The following is a 20,678-nucleotide window of genomic DNA, read 5'->3' on the forward strand; positions in this document are numbered from 1 at the left end:
ATACTGTACTAGCTCTTCTCCAACCATATAATATAATATCCTCCAAAAAACAAACTAATTTACGCTTATGGTACATGTATTTGACTTAAGTTCAATTTTAATAGATTTAAGTTCAACCCAAATTATCATCAATTATTTTTTCCTTCTAATAACTTTAATTATTAATGAAAATAATATAGCCATGAAGATAATATTAAGTTAATAATAATAATAATCTATATCTATATCTATATTATATACCTATATTTATACTATTAATAAAGGGAAAACACAAAATAACCACCCATCATGGTGTAGTTTGTGTTTTCCTATTTCACTATCAATATCTTTTTATTTCTACCAAAAAATCATATAATATTATTTTCTTATTTTATCCTTATTATCTTCTTATTTTAAAATTGTATTTAAAAAATTGAATATTAGACAAATTGAATAAATACAACCGTAAATTTAGCGCAAAAAATTATATTTGAATTTATAAAATACAAACTATACATTATAAACGATAGGAAAGCAGGTTGACAGGCACGACAGTGCATGTCAACAGGCTACTTATATATAAAGCCCAAAACTTGAAATAACTTCCCTCCTAATTTAATTTTTATTTCCTATACTACCCTTAATATTATTTAATTTTTACAAAAAAACTATATAATCCTAAGAAACTACCACCAATACATTAATTAACCACATCTCTCACCTTAAATTAAACATTATCATAAACAAAAAATATAATATATAAAAATTGAATATGTAGTATCACACAATATTTGCCGGCAGACACAAAGTGCATGTACACACTAGTAATAATAATAATAATAATAAGTTCAAACAAATACATTTTGCATTGCATAGAAAATTATATTATTGTTATTATTTTATTTCAATTGATATATATATATATATAACAATATTAATGTATTAACTATTTTATTCTTAAATTTATTTATTCTCTTTCTTTTTAATAAATTGGTATTTTAATAGCGATTTTCTTAACCATGCTAACATGTATTGTATAAATAATTTAATGAGTAATTAGGAATAAAAAATAGTTTGTAATAAAATTTAATCTTAAATTTGGAAATAATTTATGATTTTATTATACTTTTAAATGACACTCTGTGATTTATAGTAAAACAATAGTTACTCGACTTCTCATAACCATCACTATATTTTTTGTAATTAAAATATATAAAATTATGTTTTATGTCATTATTTATTACAACTAATTTAATTATGGTCGCTCATTATTTATTGGCCAAAATCATTATTTAAATTTGCCATTACTTTTTATTAATGGAAGGAATTTCCCCCCTACCATTATGGTGAAACTCAATAAGAAAATATTAATTATTTTCTATAATGGTTTTTCATAAACAAAACCATTTATTGAATATTTTTTTGTACTTTTAAGAGTATTTCCTCACGGATATAAGAAACTAATATCTTTAGGGATTGTGGTTGTCCTTTTCAACAAGTGTCGCTCTCAATGATTAAACTCTTAAACTTTTGGTCATCTTGAAAATCTAACAAGATCTTATATCACTTGATGAAACATAAAACATATTTCATTGTTAAAAATACATATTTACTATTTCATTATTTATTCACCTCTATTATTTATCCATAAACTAAATTAAAGTATGCCCCATGGTTTAAGAATTTTTACAATGTTATTACATTATTTAGTATTCATATGTAAGTTTGATTCTTCAATATAAATAATAAAAATAAATGATTGATAATATATTGATTATATATAAATTTTTAGATTGATAATATATAAATAACATAATCTGAATTATATATGTGAAAGCTTTTTTGAAGAATTTTTGTAGTTTCTAATGAAAATGTTTATGTCAAGTCATATTGGTTGCTCATAAAAAAAACATTAGAGTTAATTACACTGACATCTCTAAGTTTTAGTGAAATTATACAAATCATCCCTTACTTTTTACACTTACATAAGCCTCCCTAATTTTTATACTTTCATTACACTGACCATCATTGCATGAGAAATAAGTGTCATCTTTTAAACAGAAAATTTGTGATAAATGCAATTAAGTTAAACAAAACATGATATATTATAAGGAAACATCCAAATAATATACAAATTAATGTATCTTTATTATTTTTTGTTACAAAATGCATCAACAATTCTAAAGAGATATTGTTTAAATCGCTCTTATACTATATCGTAACGAACCAAAAATAATAAAGAGGTATCGACTCATATATTATTTGGACTTGTATCCATAATATACCATGTTTTGTTTAACTTAATTACATTTATAACATTTTTTTGTTCAAAATCACAGTTATTTTTCATGCAATGGTGGTCAGTGTAATGAAAGTATAAAAATTAGGGGAGTTTGTATAGGTGTAGAAAAGTGAGGGGTGATTTATATAATTTCGCTAAAACTCATGAAGTGTCAGTGTAATTTACTTAAAAAGCTAAACACCGATGTGAATATCAATACACGAAAAGATAGATAACTGGTGTGATGTAGTTTTGTTAATATTCTCTAATTTTGTGTGTATAATGGTGCTCAAATGATTTGTTTGTAGATGTAAGATTTATAGGATCGTGTATTAATAATCCTCACATTTGATAATGTAACAAGTGGACTGGACCCTATGATCTTTCTTTCATCTCAGCAAGAACGGAAGACTCTCACTATCGCTAGTGTTGTGCAATACATTTTTTCATGTATGACTATTGGTTGAGTAATTCCGTACGGGAATGTGATTATATTCCCTGGGAAAATACTTTTGATGAGACAAAAAAAAAATAAGTTTATTTTCAAAAACTAAAGAAGTGGTGTATTTAGACTGAAGAGCCAATTGAATTCCCCGTCTTAATCCTTGCTTTGGAATTTGCACTTTTTAATCCCGATACGGGAAAAAGCTCTGAATCTCTTTTATATAGTAGCATTCAATTGGGCACATTACAGTACATTGGAAGTAACCGATTGAACAATGAAGTGAATGTTCATCTTATTCCGTGACCACCATAGTCACCATTGTTACATAGGTATCATACCATTTATCTTATAAATAATGTTATTTTATGTATTATTATTTTTTATTGGTTAGAACAAACTTAATTTTTATAGGTTTAACTTAACTATATATATTATAACCAATCATAAATATTGACATATGAAATAATATATTTTTTAGAAAACATATATATATTTGTTACAAAATTGCATATTAAATTAAAGGTTATTTTAGGAGTTATTTTTTTTGTAAAACTAAGGTATCTCTCAAATGATAAAGAATTAATCCATTTTAAGGTGAACCGTTGTTTTTCTTAAATCAAAGATTTGATATTTTAGCTTAATTTAGCATGTTAGATGATAAGATATTGACATTGAAAAATAAATTTCAGCAATATATTAAAACATCAAATTTTAGAATAAAACATTAATGTTCCCCTTAAATCAAATTATTATGGGATTAAACATTGCAAAATACTAATAAGTTCAGAAGAAGGTGGTTATCATATAAAATCAAAGTGATAATTAGAATTTTTTATATTTTATCAAAACATGAAATCTTAAAGATAAATAAAATTAATTTACAGATATCCAAACTTTGATCCCTAATATCTCATAAATAGTTCGAACTGGATAGGAATAATAATCAATTTTAGCTCGAATATCAGCAACGTGATCGGAGAGGGTAGGGTCAAAAAAATGTTTGTTTTATACTACCCTATACTATGATCATCAATAAAATCCTATACTAATAATAGCAAGTTTTAATAATCATTTATCATAAATTGTTGAATAAATTAGGAACTTAGTTTCTTATTAAAAGAGGGGAACCTTGTTTTTAATGATGATGGTTCAACTTAATACAAGTTCTGTTAATTCAAAAAGTAAGTTGTAGAATCATTAAACTTATTAACTAAATTGTAAGATTAAGTTGTACAATCATTAAACTCATTTCATATTACACCCATAAACTAAATTTGTTTATAGTACTTGGGAAAGTCCTCTTAATACTCTAACACCCATATCTGATATGGATGGAACTATCTCACGATATTCTGAACCCAGCTCACCTAGCTTCTCAATTCACCTTACTTTTTCTGTTCCTAACTCTACCATTTCCCTTCCACAACTCATCCAACCTTTTCATCTCATTAACAACATCAGCATTTGTTGTCCCCAGCTTTTCCTCCCTCACAGCCACAATGCATTCCAGAACTTACATAAGTGATAAAGAAGTAACATAATCGTTAGTAAATATGTAAGTAATACTTCTTTTTCTACAGAATAGGATAATGTTTTTGTTGTAATAGAGAAATGAATATATTTTATCTAATTGTCTTATAACAGCCCCATTGGAGCTTTATCTCAATTCAATTATATATTCACGTTGAATATGATTATTTTTCAAATATGATACGTGTAATTATACATAAGAAAAATGACTATAACATGAGAGAATATACTAATACTATTGCTCGAAAATTGATAAATGTGACGCAGAAAATCGTAAATGTAGATTTAATGTTTGAGAAATCATTGAAAAACAAAACTTACAAATACAGAAGTACACATAATTTTGGATGTAAGCGAAAAACATTAACATTGATAACGAAATGTAAGTAGTAAAGTACTTACTTTATATTTTATAAAAATTCATCTATCTGGGTCATCAAATTGCTTTTTCAATCATCTTACCAATGTCATCATTTTCTGCTTCAAGGACTAATTTGTGAGATGCACATAAAATACATTCTGTCCATACTCCACAGTCAACAATAATTGACAAATTGGCTCACAACAAATTTCTTCTATTTATTATACATTAAAAGGGAAGAGGATTGTATATATTAAGGCGAAACTAATATGCCGAACTATTTCACATGAATGTGAACTAATTACCAGTAATTGGATCATTATTGGAGCATGATGAGCATGGTGACTTGCCAACCAAGCAACATGACAATGCATCACATGGTCTCAGCAAAAACACCCAAGTTTTACCTCATGATCCAACATGAGTCATTGGCCCAACCATCACGGTCAGAATACTATGCAGCACGACGCATCAGGTTCAAGACCCTGATCGAGACAACACAGTCAGAATAGCTCAAGCCACACCAAGCATCAGGCCTGAATGAGGAGGGCACACCAAATCAACTTGATCAGGTGCATCAGACACACCAACATTATACGGTCAGACTTGTGACCCCGACACACCAAATGTCAAGCTTGTCGCATCAGAGGCATAGTTGGGCGCATGAACATCATGCTGTCAAGCTCGTTACCCTGATGCACCAAGTACCAAGCTTGGCGCATTAGAGGCATAGCTGGCCGCATCAACATCACATGGTCAGGCTCGTGACCCTGGCCAACCTTGGCGCACCAAATTCCCTCTCAGGCCATGAAACATCCTCGGTCAAAATTTACACATATGGGATATTAATTGGCACATGTGTTTTATATGAGCACACTTTGTATATTCTAAAAGGGTCTTTATTGTAAGTTAGTTAGGAGAGTTTGTTAGTTGAGGTTTTCACCACTTTTAGTTAGGTTGCTTCCTTTACAAGCAACCATAGGAGTTGAACCTTCTGGTATATAAGTAAGCCAATGGCTTATGGACAAGATAACACAAGATATAATAAAATCATGAGGCATATTGAGTCACAAATTCGCAATAATCATATGTCTAGAAATCTTAGCCATTAATTTTTAACTGGTAACTAGGTAAAAATCTCATGCATGGAAGTCGTGAAAGATATCCACGACTTCTATATTATAAAAAGTTCATGCCAAGAAGTTGTTTGCTTCTTTTACGACTTCTGAGTGATTATTTTTCAATGTACAGAAGTCGTGTCGCCATATTATAACTTCTAGGTAAGTTAATTAAACATAATATCTCACATATGATTTGGCAAATAGTAAAGTGTTTAAGTGTGTGGTTGTGGGTTGGAGTCGTGACCCACAACCAGACACTTAAACACTTTGCTATTCGCCAAATGATCTGTGAGATATTTTGTTTAATTAACTTACCTAGAAGTTGTAATATGGCGACACGACTTATGTACATTGAAAAAAAAATCACTCAGAAGTCGTAAAAGAAACATTTGTTGTTTACCAAATGACTTATAGCACATTTTATTTATTAAACTTGCTCAGAAATCGTAATATGACAACACGACTTCTGTACATTGAATTTTTTTACTTAAAAGTCGTAAAAGTGTTAATCGAATTTTGGCTTAGATGTCGTTATAGTGTTCCATGACTTCTGTATGCAAAATTAGTAATGTACAGAAGTCGTACAATGACACTATACCTTCTAGAAATTCTCATCCGGTATCCGGTTATTAATTTTTTTAATCTAACATTAATAAATACTTTACATGGAAGCGAACTAAGATATAAGTTCGCATATTAGCACGGCCATATATTAATTATTGAATATATTTTCAGTTCAAGAAATTAGGCATAATACAATTCTTCATGTCACATGATTAGAAAGAGGGTTCTAAACTTTGTAAGAAGCAGATTTATGGCCAGCATTACATTTTGGTAAGCATCTCACAATTATGTTACTAGGGCTTGGTTTGTAAGTGGAGAAAAATTCAGGATCCTGTTCAAGTGATTCAGTGTAATTCTCCAAGATGTATATTATTTCATCAAAATGTGGCCGTTTATGTGGATTACTTGACCAACATCTGCTTATGAGACGAGTAAGTGCATATGGACAGTCACATGGTAAAGGAGGCCTTGCATTCTGCACAAAATTCACCAAATTGAATTACTATAGGTGAACATAAAACAATAGTAGACATTGAAGTGGGTCACTATAATTTTTAATAGAATCAATGAGGTTGATGTCAGAATTCAGAACCATCCAAGTCATATAAGAAAATAGCAACGTTAAAAAAGTATATACACCGATAGTATGAGTTTTATACAACAATCAAAAGTATATCCCTAGGATATCATTGATTTTGATGAATATGGGTAGCATGTATATCAAATCCTGGATGTTGTTGTAGAAGGTTAAGAATTTCCATGAATTGTCAAATACTCAAATATTCATCAAAATGTCATAATCAACATTAAAAAATGGGGAATTTAAATTAAAAGACATTGTTTAAAGACGGGGACAAAGAAAATTTTATTTTGAAATTTGATGTTTTAACATATCAAGAATGTTGAACTTACTTTTTCAATATTAAATTTCGTATTTTATATTCATTAATTAATATCTTTATGCCATTTGTTAAAGCAACTCTTAATAACTAATAGCAAACGAAATGATTGATATCTCACTTTAGGTACCCTGCCACAGGAAAAAAACGATTATCATAGAGGCAAAAATTGAAATGCATACCCCAGGTGTAATGTATAACATTGTTGATGAGGTGTCTTGCTTTGATAAGCAAGGGTATATCATAAACATATGCACATGCTGTCTCTATAAAGACCACACTATGATAGACAATGAGTGAATCATAGTTGCCTACCACATCCACACGTTTGAGATGGATAGGGGCCACATTAGTCATCAATGGAACCTATTCAAATTACAGCAGGCAATAAAACTGAACATGTAAATATGTAAAGTTCTGAACTTTGGTTTGCAATTCAATTACCTTGATCCATCGAGCAATGCCACAACGTATATAAAAAAGATTTGATACATAGTTGTTAGGAATAGAGGAGTCCAAAGCAACCGGAAATCTAAGAAATGGGCTAAGCGACCACATACGTGGACTTCGTATCATATCTTGACTAAAAACTTTAAGGGTCAGGTCTATAAGTCCTACTAACTTATATGCACTTCAATTTACTTAAACTATTATAACATGGAATTCTTTTATCCATATATGATATAACTCACAATTAGAAATTCTAATACATATCAGGCTAAACATATACATTGAAAACAGCAATGGCTCGAGCTTTGTGCAAACCAATCTAAGTATATTGTTATAGTAGCTGGCATAATTTTTTGAGGTAAAAAAGAGTAGATTGATCATGTTACATATTCATGCAATTGCCACACTTCAATTTCATTCACAACAAAAATACATTGCACATGATTAATAAAGTAAATTTTGTTTCAATACCTTGTGAGACACTGCAAATGCTGCCTGCTCGGGTGTCATGTTGTGAAATGGTGTCAGTCCAGTTAAAAGTTCCCATAGAACTATGGCGAAACTATAGACATCTACTTTTTTGGTATGGCGCTTTTCTTTGATCATTTCAGGTGCCATCCAACGATAAGTTCCGGTGAATCCTTTTGAGCTGCCAGTCTGAGATTCCAAGCAAGAGATCCCAAAATCTGCCACTTTGACACACATATCTTCATCTAACAGCAGATTTTCTGATTTGAGATCCCTATGGAGTACACCCTGAGAATGAAGATATTGCATCCCTCGTGCAATGTCAAGGGCTAATTTCAAAACAAGTTGGAGAGGAAGTGAATGTGGCCCTTGATGATGCAGGTAATTTCTCAATGAGCCCCCAGCCATATATTCTGTAATTATACAAAACACAGGAGGTTTCTTGCAAGCTCCAACAAACTGCAGAACCAGCACAAGTCAATAGCCACCGGAAAATGTTCGTTTTTTCTATTATTTAGCATTTGAAAAGTTTACACATATTACATTCTCCTCTTTAACTTAGCAGCATCAAGTACTTTAGCTATAACTCATGTAATAGGCTAAAATGTCACATTATCAACGATAGTTACATAATTCTCTCATTTAACTTATGTATCGCATACTGAATTCACCATACCATGTGTCGTGTTCTTAATAGAAAATGTCTCATAAAATTAATGTAAAAAGTGATGAACCACGTACCTAAGTAAGTCACATACTCGTACCGTACCATATACTAGGTAACCATGTTATCAACTTTAAAGAGAAAGAATTCACCTACTAAAACATCTCTGGCTCAGGCCTTACTTGATTAGGAACAACATCCACAAAACACCTAAATAAATGATTGGATAGTACAAACAAATGAAGTGCTAAATCACATTTCATGACTACACATAAGGAGATAGCGTAAACAAAGATGAATCAGGCTCTTTTGTCCTGCTTCACACAATTGGAATGGACAAGTACACATTATGATTAGAATTCGGTAAGAAAGCTTTAGCAATGTTAACTTTATCAGCACATGTTTCTTGCATCCCTTTTCCATCTTAATACTATATTCCAGAATAACAGCAGCAAATATACTAAATCCATCTCTACTCCATAATTCCTTTCTGCTAATAATTGATTCCTTCTTTTTAATTCTTCATTCAAGAAATTTCATAGTACCAAATTATTGTATAGTAAGATAATCGTGACAACAATGGGATAGAAAGTGATAGAAAGATGGCCTCAATACCATTGAACCATACAGTAGTTAAAGGAACTAACAGTGAAGAATGCTATCCTTCTAACTGAAGTAAAAACAGGTAAAATTTCACTTACTTTTCTTGAGGTTTAGCTTAATTAAATTTGGTATCCTCTTGTTTTCTTAATTATACCAACCTCCATAAAAGTAAAGTTATCATTACACTTACTTCACAAAAAAGTGGTGATGGAAATCACATTGACCTCTCACCTCTCATAAGGAAAAAAGTGAGTATAGCTTTTGAAAGGGCTAGGATCCTCTCCTGTACAGCGTCCAGTACTGAAATGTGAGGTCCAAATTTATTTCATCATTTGTAATAGTTTTCGCCTAAAAATATTCTAAAATCTGAACCATCAATTTTTTTTAAAGTCCACGTGTCACAATCTTATGTGGTACTGGACCCTCCAGTAAGTGAGAGAATCCATTTTCCTTTTGAAACAACACAAACTATACAAGTATAATTAAGTCAAACCAATAACTTCTCCTAAACATTTAAGGTTGGTGCTTGAAATGAATATACACTAAATGGAAATTAGTCCTAAGTAACATCAAATTTAGTATATTCCATGCAAAAGATAGTGATAAAGGTTGAAGAAACAAGGCCTTACAGTAATGATATTCGGATGGCGCAATCGAAAGAGCAAAGCAACCTCAGAAGTAAAATGTTGCTCAAGCAACACTGCCAAATCCTCATCCTCTTCAGGTTGACTCACAACCTTAATTGCCACATCCATATGCTTATAAATGCCTCTATAGATTCTGCTATGTCTTCCAGAAGCAAATTTAGAACCAATAAACAACTTAGACATATCAGCACTCCATTCCTCTTCTTCTTCTCCCTTTATGGCAGCTCCTGAAGAGACCAAATACTTGGACCAAGATATTGCTCTCTTGTATTCACCCAATGAAAGCCTTCTCCCTGATTTCACATGGTTTGAAATTTCTTTGAACAAGTAAAGATTTTTCATGCTGCTATCAAATTTTCAACCCCACAATATAAAGATCATTGGACAGAATAAACATCACACAAAATAGACTAGAGTTTTAAACAAGTGCAGCACTTGCTGAATACCCACTTGGAAAAACCTTGTTTTTCATAGACTATGATAGTTTTTGAGCTAACTAAATTTTGAATATTTTTCACAATGGTGTTTTGCATCTCGTTCACTTAAAAGTGAACCAAGAGAAAGAGAGAGAAGAAGAAAAAAACTGAAACTGGGGCCTTTATGTTACTAGATGTTACTAAAAAATTAAGATACTCAAAACAAAAGAAAACAACATAGGAGGCATGAAGATTTTAGAAGAGGTAAAGAAATTTTAAAGAAGAATTGGAATTGCTAATTTTGGTTGGATTTGATAATTGATATAGAAGAATGAGAAGTAGTAAAGTTAATGATGTTTCTTACGAGCAGTGAAACTGAGAAAAAAGGATTGTCCTAAACCATGTCCCAAAATATATCATATATCAATAAAAATAAAATTATAAATATTTAAATTTTTTAATTGACATATATTTTTTATTATTATAGAACATAATTTAAGTTATAATTTAGGAAATCAGATTTTATTGCCCCCACACTCTAAACCAATAAGAAATTAGATTAGACATTATTAGAGTACAGTAAAAAACAATATGTATAATATATGTATGTACATTCCTTGACGTGGCAACCTATAATTCTGAGGAAACATACTTGATAATGACACCTATCTTACTTTTTTTATTTTCACTGGCAGTCCCCACATCTTTTCTTTCCCTTTCCTTCAATTTATCATTACAACCCTCCTTTTTCTGTTCCATTTATTTTGTTTGCTGCCTCAACCCTGCATGTGCTCTCTGTGGCTTGGTGTGGGGATTGCATTTTGCAACAACATTTCTGATTCCCATGTACTAGTTTATTAGTACCCTTCGAAAATAATATAAACTTAAAAATACACTTTCAATACTTTCTCCAACATTAAAAAAGTGTGTTGCTCATATTGTTTTAGTGTGAGTCCCATGTAAAATTTATCCAGTAATAAAAATGTCTTAAAAAGAGTAAAGAAAAGAATATTTTACCAGTATTTTTTAATAATGCTAACAAATCATAGCACGTTAGAAATACAACTTTCACCTTCTATAAGGCTGCAAGTGTAACTTTAAAAGCAAATTGTTGAGTGTAATTCAATTATAACTCATGGTGAAATGTGCAATTTTCTCATTAATTTGTCAGTTTTGAGATACTAGTAAGATTTTTCTTGTCTGTTTCTTTATTAGTTAACGGTTGGAAATCAATTCTTTTGAGACAGAGATTTACGAAATGAGTATAAACTCTCTCACTAAAGTCATCATCGTACACATATATAGTAAGAATTAGTGTATTTGGTTGTCCCATGAGCTAACTTATGAGTGAATAAGCAATTTGCTCTTTCGCGATGTATGGTTACCCTCTCAACAAGTATCACTTCCAGAAATTTAAGAAGTACATCAGTTTATATGATGGGTTTATTTAGCCATAAGTAAGGTGGACCAGAAACTTGTGAAGGGTCGAAGAGTGGATATTTAACAATGTTGGCTAAGGCCCCAATCCATGTATTATTAGTATTTGTATGGAGAGAAAAACTCTGAACCAGTAAACTTGTCTAAGCTATGTTTACTTGTTGTTGACCCTGATCAAGCTTCAATGACACGATAATGCATGTACCGTATACGGTGTACCCATGAGAGTAGACAGAGACACCCAACCCAACCCAACGTTGCTTCCAGATCTGGCATAGGCAAATACCATTATTTCTCTTCCGACACTGCCACACAAGACACTAATAATTGGTTGCCACAACATAGGGACATTTTGGTAAGTTTACTGATCACTAAACTTGGAAATTTGTTTGGTTCAAGAACTATATATAACCAAACTAGTAGTCGAAACAGGCACGTGGTTAGAGTTATTGTGGGCCACATATTCGTCGTGTCATTAGTTATATGGTTATAGTCCTTTTCCGTATACGGTCTCTCCACTTTCCTTCTATTTTGCTACAGCTACAGAGCTACTACTACTTTTTTCGATGAGTTATTAAATGCAAAATAAGGAATAATACTATATCTATAACGTGTAAGTCATCTTATATTTGATTGATGAGATAGAAATTATCATTACAAAAATGACCTAAATATTTTTGTACTCAATACATCATCAAGTACTCATATGACACATGAATGATCTATTGATAATATTTCTTACAATACGAGTATATAGAACTATTGATGAATAAGTTGACCTCTAAAAAGGAAAGATATAAGATTTTAATGAATAACCAATTAAGAGAATGTAAAATCTTATTGAGGAACTCAAAGAAAAGAAACGCGACTCCAGAGGGAAGTGTGACCTACAAATATGAAGCATGTGGTTGATATAGGCATGAGCATGTGTGTGTGAGTTGTGAAAGCCACAGTCACAACTTGATAACTGATGCGTCCTTCAGAACCGGCAACCTTACCGGTTTACTCGTTGTTGCTGATTCTCCTCCATGTCATGAAATCAATCTCATATAAATATCTATATCAAATCAACTTTTTTTTATTACTTTAAAATAAACTATCCCCTTAAATTCATTTGATGTTCCATAAGTTTTTATTTTAAAATATGTTATGGAAAAAAAAACATATTCAAACACTTAATAAATTTAAGAAATTAAGAAAATATTTTATTCTCTTTCTATATCACTCACATCAAATCAACTATCTAAATAATAACGGTACAAATTTGAGAAGTGCTGGTTTGATTATCTTCGCAACTCATTATTTGAATTTGATTTATCTCATATCATTAATGAGAAAATTATATACACCAATAATATAAAAGTTTGTTATTGTCGTTGTCATTATATCATTTATTTATTCATATTTAATTGTAATTGATTTTTAAATAAAAGCAATACAAACAAATAAATTATAGATAATATATTAAATGTATATAAATCTTTATATTAAAATACATAAATATTATACACATTATTTATATCTTTTCATTAGGGGTAAGTGAGTTAGTGAAGCATTTCTTTGATTTGGAAATCAAACTAATATTTAATCCAGTGGTGCAAAACCTTACTAGATTTTTATGATGATTAAAAAGTCATTGTTCAATTCTTGGGAATAACACTTATTAAAATTGACAATCACACATTTTAAAAAGAATTAATTTCTTATTCAAAAAAGTGAGAAGATACATTTGATAATACTAACAACAAAAATTTCAATTCATCATGATAAGAAGTCATCTTATATCCCTCATGAAAAAACGAAACAATTTCAAGATCAATGCAACATTAGAATATTGACAAGTGTTACGGTTGATGTTACTCACCCTTCTCCTTCCATTTTAGTTGTCAAAAGATTTCAAAGTATACTATAGGTGGATTAAGATATTCTCCTATACTAGACTATCCAATATTGTAATATAAAGATAAAAAAGTTTGATATTTGATTTTCTTCCAAAATAATTAAAGTTGGAATGGTTGATTTTTTTTACCACATACTAGCAAGTTGCATTCGCACCAGATGGTAATTTTTTGCCACATAGTTTAGAACACAAAAATGTTGCTCGTATGGTTAAAAACGCACATGCTACCTCTATATTTATATTGTTAAGAACACATATATTACTCGTGCATTTGTATGGTTAAAAATATATTCACATTGTTAAGAAGACATATGTTAACTGTGCAAATGAATAATGATCTAACATCTTCTAACACATAACGAAAATAAATGATAATTTCAAATTTGAATTTTCTAATGAAAATAAGGAAACCAAAATGTGATATTATGTGTTTTTTTAAAATAAATATTTAAAAAGTTATAAAAAACAAAATGATTTTTTCAATTTCAAATTTGAATTTTTTAATGAGAATAAGAAAATCGAATTGTGATACTATATGAGTTTTTTTTTATTAAAAACAAAAATTTAATGGAGAAAACTTATAATCAAAATAATATGAAATGTGATGACTAAAATTGAGTGGGAAAATCACAAAGCTTTGATGAGCTGAAAAAGTACTCTAATTCTTAGAGTAATAACAAATATTAAATAGAATAGATAGATTAATGTAAATATTGAATGATGTTGAAACAATACATTTTTTTCAATTTAAATTATACAATTAAATAAGGGAACGTGAGGGGATTATATTAAGGTTTTGTTACTAACAATGAAATCATAATATTGGATAATAAATTAATAATTGGTCGAATAGTTAGTTAGTTGGATGATGATATATCATTAGTGATTTGAAATCGGTTATGTTTCTACACTTGAATTAATAATAATTAGTAAGGTGAGAAATTATAGAAACGAATGTGCTTCGTCTGATTGAGTTATTGATGAATTAGCTGCACATATTGTTATTGTTAGTTTATTGACATTTAAATTACACTTGTGATTTCTTCTATCAAATTCATTTCATTGGGTCTAACATTTTTGGGTTATGTAATAAATCTTTTATTTTGAAGGTTAAAAAAGTTGAAAAGTATGTTGGAACTCTTGATATTCTTAAAATTTAGAATTGTATAGCCGATAATAGCAATGAGGTGATAAATTGGTTTTGCAAAGGTGATAAATGTCGGGAAATATTCATGTTTATATATGTATTTCATGGGGAAAAAACAAAGAGAAACGAAAAGTTGATGGAACCAAGGGTAGGTGAAATGAAGAGATGGAGAAGGAAGAGTTTAAAGATAATAAAAATGTATTTGGTATTGAGAAAGAATTAAAATGTTGAAAATAAATTTGGGTGTAATTTGGGGATAATGAAAGGTGTTGTTAGAAAGCAAATGAAATGTGTGTTTAGAAAGCAAATGGTGAGATGATGGCATGTGGATGGGATATGTGAGTAATAAAGAATATTAAAGTTGGGGTTAGAAAGCAAATGGTCAAATGATGACATGTGGATGTTATACATGAGGAAAAAAATTAATGGTGCAAGATGTATATGGAAATGATAGTGTGTGTAAGCTCATCATAAAAGTATGGAGATGTTTTGGTGAGAAAAAAAGTAAATGAGAGCATGACATGTATCCAAAAAGAATAATGTTGAAGATCGTTTTTTCTTATATAGTTATTAATAGATAAACATCTACATCCAAGAGAGAATCTCTATTCTAACTAGCAAGTTATCCGTGCGAATGCACAGACGGAATTTTTTTACCACATGATTAAGAATATATATTATATCTATAGTGTTTCTTTAAGATAAGGAACAACTTCAATTTTTTTTATTTTGAAATTGATATATCTTTCAAAATTCAATGTCCTTCATTGTTCAACCTCACAAATATTAAAAATATACAATATCATATTGTGGAAAAACTTGATTATATGATGAGGAAGACCAAAAATTGTAAATGCATTTAAAATTGATGAGTTAATAAGTTGAATTCTGACCCTCATTAGTATTATACATATCAATAAAACCAGAACTATTATATTCATTTTTATCACATAATATTATGAAGTTTAGAAATATTTGCTTCAACTTAATAGAATTATAAAAAAAAAATTATTTGGAATTAAATTAAAAAAATCATTTATGTGTTCAATAATTTCAATAGTTGATGCAAGTATTATCCTTGGTTATAAAAACTCGTCATTTTTTAGCGATCTTGTAGATCTGGATAAGTACTTTGAACTATGACATCTATTGGATTATCAAAATTAGTAAACGTATATGTCATTAGGTAGGGAATGACATAGTTATCAGAATTGTAAAGAAAAAGTAAATAATACAATTTAATTAATACATACTAATGTTATTATATTTTTGGTGTTAGCGATTATGTACAATTACAATAGTTTATCATAATATTTTAAAATTGTGTCATTGTCTTGATTATATGTTTTCATCCATACAATTTTTATACAATAATATTTTAATGATCTGTAGGGAATGATAGATGACACATAAAATGAATAAATGATATTAATTTAGAACATTTTAAAATCTATTTAAATGTCTAATTACTACATATTCCATTTACTATATTTAAAATATGTTTTCAAATTTTCCTAACAACTTTGATACATAATTTTAAAATAGAAACTAAATCATCATAATTAAGAGGATGAGTCCACTTACTCCAAGCGTAAGTTTTTTAAACTTACTCCTCATCCTAGCCACAAATTACAGGGAAATCCAATGGTTTGAATTAGTGAATAGATCTAAATCATTCGTTATTCCTATAATTGATGGCAGAGATAAAGAGTAAGTGTAAAAAATTTACTCTTGAAGTAAGTATAAAAAACTTATTCTTGGAGTAAGTATAAAAAACTTATTATTGGAGTAAGTGAATCTTCACTTCATAATTAGTGCCCCCAATTCCTTAATTATAGGAAAGGAAACATTTAGGAATTATCAACTTTTCTTCTAATTAATATTAAAAATAATTATTTTTATGAAATAAATTAAATATCAATAAATCTCTTTATTAATTCTAATATCATGGTTCACTCTATTAATAATAAGATTAGATTTATGATATTAAAGTTTTTAAAAATAATTAAATGAGAATGTTTTAAAATCTATTTAAATAATTAGTATTAAATTTTTTTATTTGTAAGAAATAAATTCAATGTCTATCATTTTTATGTCAGACATAATAACAAAATATTTCCTTATTAATTGTAATATGATAACACATTCTTTCAATTAATAATAATTAGTATGTTAGTATTTATTGTGAGTGATAATCGAACCTTAAATCTCATTCACTCCACCCCTAACGATCAAATCACATTGTAACTCATTTTTTATTGTTTTAAGTTTGCTATGGGTGAAGCTCGAACTCACAACTTCATTCCTTAAACTCTTTCACCTTAACCATCATATCATCTTACGACTCTCAAACATTGTTATTATTGCTCCAAATTTCTTATTTTGTTATTAATGCCTCAAATTCCTTAATTTCAGAAACGTAAGGGAACTATCTACATTTCTTCTAATCAGTATTAAAAATTGTTATTTTTATGAAATAAACTCATTTTTATGTGAAGAAAAATTTCAATATATTTTCATATTAATTATAATATCATAGTTTATTCTTTCTATTAGTAATAATATTAGTTTTCTACTATTTATATTTTAAAAATAATTAAATAATATTAATTGATAACGTTTTAAGATCTATTTTAATGTGTAATTATAACATATTCCATTTAATGTATTTAAATTATTTTTCAAAATTTCATAACAACTTTACTATATAATTTTAAAGTAGAAACTAAATTATAATTAATGCATATTTATGACGAATGATTTATGTTATATTACATTATAATTTATAATAAATGTTCTTTCTGATATATTTTGATTTATGTTGGTAATTGATTCTTTCCGTTTTATAACCGATTCACAAATTTATATTCTATTTCTGTAACTTATACAAAAAAATTCAAACTATTCTATTTCTTCATGAGTTTTAAATCATATGTTATATTATTTATGATGTTCAAACAAAATAACATGTAAATGAAACTAATTATTATTGCACAAATTTATTAGTTATAATTTTACAAATTTATATACATAATTAACATTGCCTAAAATTTAGAAATCATAAATAATTTAATCAAAATATAAATCAAATCGATTGATTATCACAATCAAAATTTATTAGTTATAATTCTCCAAATTTATGTCCATAATGAGGATTGCTTAAAATTTGGAAATCATAAATAAATTAAAAATATATATAAATCAAATAAAATGAAGACATTATTCTTCTTCATATATGAAAATGCTAAAAATCGAGAAGCAAAGAACAAAGATATTATATTGTGTCGTTGATAACCCAAACAATACAAATTGCTAAGCAAACAATTAAATAAGGCAATGAGGTTTAAGTAAAATTTCAAAGAGCATAAATATTGAGCCAAAATGAGTTAACTAAACAACATATATATTAAAAATCATCGAATAGAGAAAATAAAATATAAAACTCATAAGTGAGTAAATCACTAATGATGAAGCAAAAGATGAAGGTACCAATAACTAACCATGACCATTACCTTATTTTAGAGGATGACACACCCTAGGTGTTTCTGAAACATGCAAAACAAAAAATTAAAATAATGACTCTTTGAATAAAAAATATATAAGTAAGATAAGATATGCAGATAGAGAAAATGAAATTGTAGAGATATTTCAGGGGAGAACCAAACTATTAATAAAGAGAGAAAATGATAACAATGAGATAAGATGAGGAGATAAATATATTATCAACAAAAATAAATAGACAAATAAATGTAATATTGTAAGTGAATGTATAATATAATGGAGATTGGGTACATACCATAGATTTTGAAGGTTTGATATTCCTTGAGAAAGATATATTTGCTTATTAGACGCTAAGACTGTGTTTGGTTCCATTGAAGGAGAAAAAAAATGAGGAGAGAAAAGGAGAAGAAAAATTTATTTTCCATCATTTGGTTAGAAAGAAAACAAAGGAAGGAAAGAAAAAATAGCTTAGGACCCACTACAAACTTTTCCTCTCATATATGGAGAGAAAATGAATGAAAAAATCAAATTGGCTCTTAACTTATATTAATAAGAATTGTATTTTTTTGTTTAAACAATTTTTATTTCACTAATATACATTTTTTCTTTCTTTCATATCATATAATTAAAAAATCACTATTTTTTACTATGTTTCTTTTCTTCAAGTTTCATTTCATACATGTTTCGTCTTAAATCAAATACAATGTAAATCAAATTATAACTTTATTATCTACCACGAAAATTAAAACTTTATTATCTGCCATAAAAATTATAACTTTATTAAAATAATTAATTTATTTCTTACATCTATTTAAACTTTTTAGATGTATTAAAAAAAATTAAGCTATTTTTATTGCTTTAATTCTTTTTTATATTACGAGAAAAGATGATATGATCCATACCTTTATGTTCTCTTTTCAGTATTTGATGGAAGATTCAAGTGAATAAAGCAAACAAATACAATAATATAGTGGAACTTATGTCTTCATGTTCTTGTCCTATGTCTTTTCATTATTAGTTATAAGAGTATAATAACTATGTACTGTCAATGTAAAAATTTATGCACATTCAATATATTATCACATTAATTTGTATTGTTATTATTTTTCGAAAAGTCAATGAAACATAAATGGTAAATAACATAACGACAATATATAAAATTCTTACATTTTTCTCTCTAATTATAATTATATTTTTTCCTCCACTTTCCTTCCATTTTCTATCATACCAAACAACTAAAAAATCATCACATTTTCTACTCATTTTCTCTTCTTTATTTTTCCTTCCTCAACTTTTCTTTCCATAACTTTTCTTTCATAAACCAAACTTAGTGTAAAAGAGAAAACTGCCGGAAGAATATATTTACAAAATAATGAAATTAGTAAGAACACGTCTATAAAACAAGGAAATCAATAAGAAATTATACAAAAAAATAATGATAAAATAAGAACAAATCTACAAAATAAACAAAAAAATCAATGAAAATGTACTAAAGATCAGATCTACAAAATAAAAAAATGCACTATAAAGAGAATGACTGAAAGAGAAAGAAAAAAGACGATAATGAAGAGACATAATGAAATGAAACTGAAGATTGTTGAGAGAAAAAAAATGTTGGAAGAGAAAGAGAGAGTCATAGACCTCAATAACAATTCAAATGTAATTTAAGATGTAGTTATAAAAATGCAATAATTATTTATTAAATGCAATAATTGTCAAGAAATGACAAATATAGTGTGAGAAAGTACATATGATTACCATGAAACCATTTAGGAGGAGGAAAATGAAGGAGGAAATAACATGTGACAATTAATGAAGATGGCGTGAAGAGGAGATGCCATATAACAATTGATGAGGTGGTGAAAGTTTATTTTATTATATAGTAAATAGATTGGCGCAAATGAGCCATTTGTCACATTAAATCTTATCCAAAAAAGTGTGAATGAAAATGGGACAAAAGCTTCTCTAAGGTGCGCCTTACATTTTAAATTTTAATGTACATAAATGTAGACTAAATTATGATGTTGATTTTTTGTTGAGTATATAATCTTAATCATTCATAATATTTAATGATGTAATTAATACATACTAATTAAAATATATATTAGAGGAACTCAACCAAAAAGTGTACTACAAACCTTCTTCAATTTATTTCCAATTTTGCTCTATCTCATTACAAACAGTAAACGAATATATATTAATATAAGTTAGTCTAATAATATAAGGCTATGTTAGATGTTTAGAATAATCAAAATATTTAGCGTT

General features: G+C 28.3%; 1 protein-coding gene across 1 annotated transcript; it reads right to left on the bottom strand.

Moving 5' to 3' along the window:
* On the bottom strand, positions 4,825 to 10,799 carry LOC109362976 (serine/threonine-protein kinase HT1-like). The gene is made up of 4 exons (XM_019609096.1): positions 9,995 to 10,799; positions 8,102 to 8,557; positions 6,429 to 6,756; positions 4,825 to 4,848 (listed from the first exon to the last, which is right to left on the bottom strand). The coding sequence occupies exons 1-3, from the start codon at positions 10,352 to 10,354 to the stop codon at positions 6,508 to 6,510; spliced, it is 1,065 nt and encodes a 354-aa protein (XP_019464641.1). The 5' UTR covers positions 10,355 to 10,799; the 3' UTR covers positions 4,825 to 4,848; positions 6,429 to 6,507.

This window comes from Lupinus angustifolius, chromosome LG12 (assembly GCF_001865875.1).
Source record: "Lupinus angustifolius cultivar Tanjil chromosome LG12, LupAngTanjil_v1.0, whole genome shotgun sequence".
In the NCBI taxonomy this organism is placed as follows: Eukaryota; Viridiplantae; Streptophyta; class Magnoliopsida; order Fabales; family Fabaceae; genus Lupinus; species Lupinus angustifolius.